This window comes from Nestor notabilis, unplaced genomic scaffold, assembly GCF_000696875.1.
Source record: "Nestor notabilis isolate BGI_N333 unplaced genomic scaffold, ASM69687v1 scaffold14914, whole genome shotgun sequence".
In the NCBI taxonomy this organism is placed as follows: Eukaryota; Metazoa; Chordata; class Aves; order Psittaciformes; family Psittacidae; genus Nestor; species Nestor notabilis.
In genome coordinates, this window is record NW_009926142.1 from 1 (window position 1) to 10,767 (window position 10,767).

A 10,767-nucleotide genomic window follows, 5' to 3' on the forward strand; every position below is an offset into this window, starting at 1 on the left:
CTCCAAAGCCCGCAGGGAGGTTGCCATTCCCACCGCTAAAAAATCCCCTTCCAGAGCTGGATTTTGGGGCAAAAAAGCTCATTTTTCAGTGTTTTTCCTCTTTAAAAAACATCCAGGGTGATGCCCCCAGGGCAGGACCACCCCCGGCAGCTTTTGGGTGGCTTTTTGAGGTAGGTGCCAGGTGGAGGGGGCAGGTCCTGGGGTGCTATAGCATCAATGGGACCTGCCAGATGAGCAGGGTGCTGTCGGCATCGCTGCCCCGGCGTGGCGATTCGGCGTTGAAGTTACGGTACCCCCGACCCCCTGAGATGATGGCCACTGAGGAGATCTCCTTGCGGGGGGTGTCACGGGCACAGGGCCTGCTCCGCACCCACACATCAGGGTCATCAGCCATCTCATAGATGGAGCCATCCTCCTCGGTGTGTGCCGGTGTGCCACCAACCGGCCCTTCCCGCACCGACAGCAGCTGTCCTGGGAGGTGAGAGGTGGATCGGAGGCGATACTGTAGTAAAATCCCTTTTTTCCTCATTTCCCGAGGAGGGGGACCATCCAGTTCCGGGGGTTTCTCTTCCTCAGCCTCCTCTTCCTCCTCTTGGTCACCCTTCAGCACATCAGGTGCCAACGTGCTCAATGCCACCGCTAAGAACTCCACGGGGCCACCGTGCCCGTTGAGGGACACCATGCCTTTTCCTGCCAATGAGAAGAGGGAGGTTGCTAAAAACAAGCCCTTAAATCAGGCTGCATCCATGCAGGGTGGGTTGTTTGGGTGCTCACCAGTGATTTTGGGGATGCCCTCCAAGCGGGGCACAGGCAGCAGCACAATGATGCCCTGGTCAGTGCCCACCCAAAGCGAACCCTGGCAGATGAGGAGACTGGTGACACGTACATGTTTGTGACCTGTGGGGATAAAAAGGAGGATAAAGGATGATTTTGCAGTAGCATCTTCCCAAATAACCCATCACCAGTGAGTTCTTCATGGGTAACGTACTCCAGAGCCCCCTAAAACCAAGCAGCACCTTTGGATGAAGGTCTTCACGCCAAGGAGAGTGTTACAGATATAAATAAATCAAAAGAAGAGGAGAAAAATAATAAAGCAAGATTTCTAATGGCAAATGAATATTTTATTGCCAGGACTTAACGCTGAACAGCGTCAGACTCGTCAGAGCAATCTATCTGTAGAGATGCAGCTCTGGTTTCTCTGAGAGGACTTTATTAATGACCTGTCGAGTTAAAAAGGATGAGGGAGAGCAAGTTCAAAAGCGCGTTAATAGCAACGTGCACTCGCCCAGCAAGAAAAGGAAGTGATAAATATTTTAACATGCCCTAAAAAGCAAGAGGAAAAGTGACTTAACATGAGTAGCGTGCTCCCAACTAATTACACAATTATGGAGCTAGAACAAGGAGGGAGACAAGCCTGTGAGCCCAGCAGGGGTGAGAGCAGAGTGGGTGGATGCGGCTGGGAGGTGGTGCTAGATAGTAAGTTGGGGGAAATAGGGGTGCCCAGGACAATGACAGTGGGGTGTGTGCAGGGATAGGGTGTATGTATGAGGGCAAGGATGGGGTACAAGGATGCTTGTATGAGGGCAAGGATGGGGTGCAAGGATGCATGCATGGGGATGAAGATGGGGGCAAGGCTGTACTGTATGTGCATCCTTGCATGCAAAGATAGAGTGCATGGATGCACACACATGTGCAAGGATAAAGTGCATACACAGGAGCAAAGATGGGATGCATGGGTGCACACATGGGGATGAAGATGGGTGCAAGGATACACATAGTGCAAAGATGGGGTGCAAAGATGCATGCAAGGATGCCCCCAAGTGCAAAAGATGGGGCACAAGGATGCAAGATGGGATGCATGGATGAGGTGAATGGATGCACACACGTCATGCAAGCATGGGATGCACACACACGTGCAAGGATATGATGCATGGGATATGATGTACGGATAAGATGCATGGAAACACAGATGCAGGTGGGATGCACAGATGCACACATGGGTGCAGAGATGCCACTATCTCCCTCTGCAGTCAATGAGGGAGAGCCCACTGGTCCAAGCTTTACACCATTAACCAGATCAGTTCCTCACAGTTTCTCTACAATCCAGCACAGCCATAAAACAAAGCAACACATCCATGGGTTGATGCCCCAATATGCCCATTCATTGCAACTCAGAGCCAGGGAGAAAGGGGAGCTCACCCGGGAGGACAAAGGTGGTCCTGGTGGCGATGTTGATCTCCTGCAGATGCTCCAGTGTCTCGGTGTGGAAGAGGCGGATGGAGGAGCCCGAGGAAAAGGCCATCCAGACCCCGCTGCCTGCCTTGATCATGTGTGTGACACTGGCCTCTGTGTCCGGGTGGGCCTCAAAGGTTTGCTGCCAGTGGGGAATTGTGAAAGAGAAATCAAAGGGTTGTTCCCTAAAACCGTTGCTGGCTTGGGCTGTCTCCAGCTTTAGAGCTGCAAACCTGCACGGGGAGGGGACCAGAGTAACCTTGACATCCCATCCCTCCTCGCCAGCTCTGGTTTTGGCCTAGGACACTGAAAACAGCCCATCTCCAAACCTCTCTTGGGTAATCCTGGGATGATGACGCAGCCTTTCCCACCCCTCCAGGGTTGTTTCTTCTTTAAAAGATTCATTTGCCAGACTAAATGTATTTGTAAAACCCATCCCAAGATGGGACAAGACCTCCCTGCTTCCTTCCACCATCCCTGGAGACATTCCAGGCCAGGCTGGATGCGGTTCTGGGCAACCTGATCTAGTTGAAGATGTCCCTGCTCATTGCAAGGGGGTTGGACTGGATGAGCTTTGAAGGTCTCTTCCAACTCAAGCCATTCTATGATTCCAACCCCAAAAGTCAGCGATCAAAGGCTCAGTCCCTCCACAAGAGCTATGTGGGGATCACAGACTGACCCATCTGCTTCCCAAGCTCCCTGATGGATCATCTCCTGTCAGACACAGGATAACAGCCTGCAGGAAAACCACCTTTTTTGCATCAAAAATCCCCTCTGCTGCAGCCTGGGCAGGATTGAGGGATTGTCCATTGTAAAAACTCATGTTGGCATCAAAGAATTACATCACTGGGGTGGAAACCTGCATGGAGCAACTTCACCTTCCTCACTCCTATGGCTCTGAGATATGTTTTTGCTTCAGGATTTAAAAGCAGCAGCAAAACCAGGAGCTGGTATCGATCCCCTGATCCAGCATAGAGCATTCCCCTCCCTCCCAAATCCTGCCCTAAACAGGGGTGAATAGAGACTTAGTAGAGAACAAGATGCCTTAAAGTCTCTATTCTTCCTTGTTCCCCACCCCACATGGGATTTACTCCCCAATGGCTTATTCCCAAATCCCCAGTCCCGTCCAGGCAGACCCAAGACCCTATTCCCCAGCTCTCCATCAAATACTATTTACTCCATCCCCCTTCCCTATGTTTTCCTCCCCCCATCACTTTTATTCTGCAGAAATTCCCACCTGCCATAAATAAAGCCAGAGACTGGAAACAAATCCAGCCCTCGATGCATTATTCATCCCCAGCAGCGCCGTTAGGCTGGATTTACGACAGCTAATACATGCAAACTAAATTTGGGCACTAAATGTGAAAATTAAAGGTGGGAGAAAGAGGGTTTTTTTAAAGTAAAAAGCAACTATTCAGCATTCCCTGCTTACGCAGCTGCGGGAGATGTCTTGGCATCCTCCTCCTGTGACCCAGTGTGGGAGGGAAGGGACCCAAAAGTGACGAAAAGAAGCCCAAAAGGGTTGGTTTGGGCATCATACAGACAGGGATGTGCCCATGCACGTGCACCATTTAGGGCTCAAACCAGTGTGATCTCCCCAAAGCCACCACTGTGACCCCCCCATGGATGGAGCACAGGGTTCCCGCTGATGCTCCCTACCTGGGCACGGAGGCTGGTGGCATCGAGGACGGTGACCTGATTGGCACAGCTGGCCCAGAGGGTCTCATCCAGTGTCAGGAGAGCTCGCACAGGGCCGGTACCCACAGCCAGGCGGGTGGGCTGCTCCGCTGGGTCCCACAGCCCCCCTGGAGTGGAGATGAGGGGCACAAGATGCTCAGCAAAAGGGAAAATAATCTTTGGGTGGAGCTGAAACCACCCTCAATGTCCCCAGCATCCGTCAGAATGCCTCCGAGCATCATAATGCCACAACCAAAAGGATGGGGGGAGTTTGGAGCCGCAGATACAACCCCCTCAAAACTCCTTTGTCCCTGTGCAAACAGCTTTTTAGCTGCAAACAGCAGGCCACCTGCAACACTTGGGCATGTTCTTTGTGGGAAAAGCCAAAAATCCCTTTTTTTTTTTCCTTGAATTTAGTTGCTCTTGAAGTGACACTCCAGAGCCAATTCATCCGGGGCCGATCTGGAGTGTCCCTGTGAACAGCATCCAACCTGGATTTGGATGAATTCACCACCAGCAGTGGCTGAGCAGCTTCAATAGATAATTGCTCTCGTTTTCTTAGTTCCAATTCAGTTTTTCTTTCTATAAAACCATAAGATCTGAGGGATAAAAGAGCCCTTTTGGGGCGCTCAGACCTCTGCTCCCATCCGCAGGGGTTTGCAACCGAGCTGCCTTTCAGCACATCCTAATTTCCAACGTCAAAGCCAGCTATTTCAGGAAAGCTTTTGCCTTCCGAAAAGATAGGGATAAGATTAAAAACCCCACCCGCAGCCCTGCCAGCCGCTTGCTGCCTTCAATGTGCATTTATGCAATCGAGATTAAATGAAAGCCACTTTAATTGGTTTTAAGGTGGGAAAGGGGGTGTGCAGCACCCTAAAATGAAGTTTAAGTGGCTTTGCTGGCTTCGGGTTGACTTGGGTGCTGCTCGCTGCAAGTTCTCGCAGCTCAAATGAGGGGTTTTGTCCAAAATCAGACCATTGCAACACATGATTTGAGGCTCTTTCCTACCCTCTAGTGATGAAGCAAAGGTACTTAACAGCCCAGGCGAGCTGCGCTTGAGCTGCAGCTTGCAAGCTGCAAGCCTTGGCCTGAGCTGGAGCCATGGAAAACAAACCCAACGTCAAACTAATAAAGGAGAGGACTTTTGTGTGGATGGGGTTTGGAAAGGGTCAGTTCTGTTTATAGCACTAAAATGTGGGGTTTTAAAGCCAAAAGCTCTGAGACCTCAGCGTTAGACTCTTCCTGCAGCCAACTTTCCAAGCAAAGCCTTTGCTGCCGTATCAAGCCCTTGCCATGATTGTTTTCCACGTGTTTTCACCCAAAACCAACCCCCTCTTGCATTTATCATGGCAATGAAAATACTTGGGCTATTATTTAGCATGGGCTGCAAGGAGAAATGAAATAGAGGGGAAAATACATGAAAAACTGAGATTTATCACTGTTCAGCAGCCAGCATCTCACTGGCATGAAGAACCTCCCATTCCATATTTTTTGGGTGTCCCACCAGAAAGCCTGCTCCAAAAGCACACTCAGAGCTGTCCTCACCATTGCTCCTGGGGTATGCAGCCACGGTCCCATCCTGCAACCCTGCAAACAGGTACTCGGGGCTGTGCCTCAAGCAGAGGATGGGTTGCAATCCTGGGCTTTTGCAGGTCAACAAGCACGGTGTCCCCGTGTCCACACTGCCATAGACTGCGATGCTGGGCAGGGAAGAGGGGGAGATGCAGGAGATCAGATGCTGGTCCTCAAGGTTTGGTGCTGGTGGTTGCACCAGAGAAGACGTGGGCTCACCTGCCATCCTGTAACCCCAAGCACATGGTGGGATGTGGGGATCCAGGGGGCTGCTCAGTGCTCAGTCGGGTTTCCTGGCTGCCTGATGGATCCCCCTCGCCCACCTCGGGGATGTACTCCATGCACAGCACCGGTGAAGCCACCGGGAAGGACTTCACCGTGCGCGGCACGGCGCGGTTGAGGGAGAAGATTTCCACTTGCCCCCCTGCGCCTTCCTGCCCCCCTCCAACCTGCATGGACCAGGAAAGGGGTGTTAGCACCAGTCACCAGCACTGCAGAGGGAATTTGCAGCCAGCATGACCCAAACCAAGCGGGTTTTGACCCATTTTGGGGTGGTTTTGCTTACCCAGAGGTAGCCCTGCGGCAGTGAGGTGCTGACAGCGGAGAAGCCCAGCAGTGAGGACTGCACCGGGTTGTGCACCGCGGCGCTGAGCTGCAGGAGACACCAGGATACAAGGGACTGTAGCACCCCCAAATTACTCTGACACATGCAAGGTATCAGTGTGTGCCCCAAAATCTGGGATCCAGCCACAGGGTTTCCAGTTTTCCAGGCTGGATCACACCAACTTCTGCCTTCGCAACCAGCATGGCCATCCACCCCCATGGGATTTCTGCCTTTATGCCCCAAAATGCTGGATGTAAAAGGGAAGGAGGTATTGAGGGGTTGGAGAAGAGGCTGGCCATTGCTCTTACCTGCAGATCAAGGGCCTTGGAGAAGGCAGGCATGTGGCAGGAGAGGATAGGGCACCAGAAAGGAGCTTTGCTCTTCTTGTCTTCATCAGGACAGAGCCAGCCCGGCTGGTTCTCCTCCCCTGTGGCAAGCAAAGGACATCAAGGACAACCAAGACACCTTCCAGCATCCCTTCCCTCCCTGATAAGACCCCAAAATGAGTAATTTTATGTGCAGGGCTCTCATCTCCAGCCCCAAACCCCCACCATCTGTGGACCTGGGGTACATCTCACCCCTTTCCCCCAACAATTGCACCCTACAGCAGTGCAGAGCCATGCAACCACCTCGAGCAGCAGCAAGAAGCGCCCCCAAAACCCAGATAATACATATGTAAAGGGGGGAAAATGCACCCTGATGTGTTCCTTCACATTAGGCTTTAATGTGTTTTCATTTCTAACTCACGGCTCCAGGATTATCCCTGAGGCATCCCAGATTAAAGAAGAAAACAAAAAGCCAAACAACACATAAACTGTTAAACCCAAGAGAATCAAAAATTGCTCCAGCCCAGGGGCATCCAAGCACTCAAATAGGATTTCAAAGGATTTATTTTGGTCTCCCATTAAACTTATCTCTCTTTTTTTTTGCTGCAGTGGGTGGTGGAGTTAAATAGGAATAGGGATAGGGAAGCAGCAGGAGGGATGGCTCCTCCCTTGCTTATTCATAGAATCAGAGACTGGTTGGACCTTAAAGCTCCTCCAGTCCCAACCCCTGCCACGGGCAGGGACACCTTCCACTAGAGCAGGTTGCTCCAAGCCCCCAGCCTTGAACACTGCCAGGGATAGGGCAGCCACAGCTTCATCCTATTCCATGGAAAACGGGTCAGTCCTGATACCACTGGCACAAGGACCAATAGAAATCCATCGCTATGTGATGCTAACTTGGACATGTCACCCAAGAGCAGCAAAAAAACAAAGTATTTTGAGTCAGAATGAACCAATTCCCATTATTTCCAGTGTGCAAACCCCCAAAATGTTCTCTATCACTTTGCTCTGATTTTTCCCCCCACCCCATTTTGTCCAGAATGAACCAATTCCCATTATTTCCAGCGTGCAAACCCCCAAAATGTTCTCTATCACCTTGCTCTGATTTTTCCCCCCACCCCATTTTGTACCTGGATGCTTGAAGTGATGCAAAGCTCCCCCCAGCTCCAAAATTTGGCTTTCCAAAGCAAGGGTGATGCCCATAGAGCTACTCACGCAGTCCTATCTTGGCCAAGTGCAGGCGGTTCACCCAGGAGATCTTGCTTAAGGGGTTTGGAGTGATGAAGACCACCATGACGCTGATGGGGCGACCGGATCTGCAGAGGGAAAGCATCAACAGGTTGATCTTCAGCTTCCTCCTCGGGGTGGGAAGAGCCCACTTATGAGCCACAAACTCACTTGTCTGGCTTCCCAGGCAGCAGGAGACGGAGGCGGCACTTGTTGGCGGAGTGGATCTCCTCCTCCTTCACCTTCATCATCCTCTGCAGGGCCAAGCACCAGTCTTGGGCCACCGTCATGTTCAGGTTCTATGGGAAAAGTCATGCAAATGCCTTCACAACAAGCCTGAAGCATCCCCAAACTTCCATGCGGCTCAGGAGGGTAAAGTGTCCAATGGTCCCTGAGGAACCGTATGGTTATTGCGTAGCATCCAAGCTTGGTTCTAGCCAAGCCATGAGTTCAACCATGTGTTGGCATGTAGATACCTGGTAGGTGCCATGCAAGGTGCTGATGAGAAGGGTGATCTGCTCCACCACCGCCAGGTCCTTCTGCAGGTCCTGCAGCTCCTGGAATAGCCGTGGTGGCCCTAGGTATACTTTATCTTGGGTGGAGAAATGGAGAAATGAGGCCCATGAAGGATGCTCCATCCCACCCCATGGAAACCAGCCCAACACTGGATCAAAGGATGGGTGCTCACTGTGTGAAGCCTGCCCGGCCGGCGCATGCTTCTTGGCACCAGCGTTGTGGATGACAACATTGTCCTTGTCATAGGCACCGCTCTCCTGTCCCACCTCCACCACCTGCACCTGCGGGAGGGCCGTGCTCCACTTCACCACGTATTTGGGACCCAGGGGCACCAGGCTGCTGATTTCCAGTTGGCCTCTGCCAAGGGAGGGTGCAAAGCTATATTTAAGTAAACCAGCAGACACCATGGCTCGTCCTGAAAGCCCTCACAAAATGCACTGTGCAAGCCAATTGCAACCCCACACCATGCCTGAACCCCCAAACGTGGGGCACGCAACCACAGCAGACCACGCTCAGCACCTACCCTGGGTTCACCGGCCTGGAAGAGGGGAAAAATGATGAATAAGGAGGTATTATGGGGAACTCAAAGCTTTCCCGCTTTGCAGCATCGATCTCCACCAAGCCCTGAGGTCCCAGCAGGCTCCCAAACCCCACACCAGCTCCAGGACCCCACAGCACCAAGGGATGGAGGCTTTGCATGGACATATGCCAAAAATAGGGGGCAAACAACCCTGAAACCAAGTGGGTTCCCCCTCCAAAACAAGGTTTGACATGATTTAGTGACGGTCTTGGCAGTCCCAGGGTAGCAGTTGGACTTGATGATCTTAAAGGTCTTTTCCAACCCGGTTGGTTCTATGGTTCTAAGGTGAGGTGGTTTTAAAAGTCCTTTGGGTAGAGCTAACAAAACCCACGTTGGTGGCTTTGCTGAGTGATTCTGGGGGTCTGGGGCCACCAGCACGTACTTGAAGTTGATGTTGGCGCAGACCAGCATGTCGTTGAGCAGGAAAACCTTCCTCTCCTTGGACTTGATGAGCTGCCCACGGTCACCATACACCGTCTCCGTCAGCGTCTCGCAGAGCAGGAGCTGCCGCTGCCCCGAGGTCAGGAGCTGCAAAGGGGATGGAGGGTCAGCCCGGGGGCCCTTGAGAGCCTCCTGCCCCACACTGGGGTTGCCTTCCCTTACTGCAAGGGTTTTCCTTCAACCAGGACCATTCACATCCCTAAGTTCCACAGAGCCGGCTGTGCAACATGCTCTAAAGCCACAGGATGCCAACCCCCTTTGCACCCTGTATGTCCAACCACCAAGAAAGCAGAGCCCTGAAAGACCAGCGTAGCCCTTTTAGCAGCCCCTGTTGTGTCTCTCCTCAATCCCCAACCCTAAATCCTGATGCCAAGAGGAGCTCAGCTTGGTGCCCCGCTGTGGTTTTGCCACCAGGGCAGTTCCCAGCTCAGGATGTGTCGCAATAGCTTCATTTAGGGGATTTCTATTCCACCAAGGGTTGCAAAACCAAGCAGATGAGGTGAAGCTGCTGGTCCTTGCTTTTCCCCAGAGAGGAGTTTCCCTGTGCCAACCTCAAGATTCGCTTCAACTCGACATCCTTCAGGAGAAAACAGGGATCCCGGCTTCCCAAACCCCACAACACGGAGAGGAAGGTGGAAGCTGCAAAACTCAACCACCAGCTCCAAATTCTACCCACCAGGAGGATGAGGAGGTGAGGCTGAAGGACCCACCTTGTTGAGGCTGCTGCGGTCGCTGATGCTCTTGCTGAGCTGCTGGATTTCGGTGACTTGGTCAGCCAAGCGCTTCTGCTCATTGAGCTTCTCTGCCAACGTCTCCAGCTCAGTGAGGGCCAGTTGGAGGGACAAGCGGTCTGCGTGGCCCTTGGGGGTGTTCTTCAGCATGTCCTGGAGCAGGGAAAGGATGGGGGACAAAAGCCACCCCAGGAAACTCAGCCCTGTTGAGGATGCGATGACTGGAAGTGCTTTCAGCACCTCCAAAATCAAAGTTTGGGAGATGATCCTTGGGATGGTCCCCAAAGCTACAACCAAGCTGCCAACCCAAAAACATGTCCCTTGCTAAACCCTTTCCCACAGCACCCAGGCTGCAAAAATAGGGTGCAAAGCAAGATGGGTGCTAGAACCCCTCGCCCATACCTGCAGGAGCAGGATGAACTGAGGGAACCTCTGGATGGGCTTCACCATCAGCCCATAGAGCGTGACCCGGTCAGTGCTGGCCATCTGCCTCTTCTGCAGGGAGGAAATGCAATAAAGAGGAGTTGTCAACCATAATGGTGACCAGCAGCACTGTGCACCCATGTGTGGGTCCTGCTGACCTTGAGGAAGTCAAGGAAGGCGGGTTTGGTGAGACAAGCCTTCTTGATGAGGGACATGGCAGTGGTGAAGTTGTTGACGTAGTCACTGTAGACATCCAGCACCATTGACTTGGAGAACTGGGGAGATGGAGAAGAGCTGTTATAACATGGGGTTCCCCCAGAAATGGGGGTTGGCAAAATAGGGGGGTTCTCATCTATTTTTGGAGTGAGTCCAGAGAATAACCATAAAGATGATGTGCTGGAACCCATAGGAGGGCTGGAGCAGCTCTGCTCTGGAGCC

At 52.3% G+C, this 10,767-nt stretch overlaps 1 protein-coding gene across 1 annotated transcript; it reads right to left on the reverse strand.

Annotated features, from left to right (window-relative positions):
* Positions 1 to 205: 205 nt before the first annotated feature.
* On the reverse strand, positions 206 to 10,604 carry ARHGEF10L (Rho guanine nucleotide exchange factor (GEF) 10-like; the record flags this gene model as incomplete). Its single annotated transcript, XM_010013405.1, has 16 exons — positions 206 to 690; positions 775 to 897; positions 2,200 to 2,374; positions 3,892 to 4,037; positions 5,455 to 5,609; positions 5,701 to 5,930; positions 6,047 to 6,133; positions 6,394 to 6,512; positions 7,627 to 7,727; positions 7,810 to 7,937; positions 8,115 to 8,230; positions 8,327 to 8,511; positions 9,117 to 9,262; positions 9,886 to 10,059; positions 10,309 to 10,401; positions 10,488 to 10,604. Coding segments are annotated over 16 exons (2,580 nt in total), but the record flags the coding sequence as incomplete, so codon positions are not given.
* Positions 10,605 to 10,767: the final 163 nt, after the last annotated feature.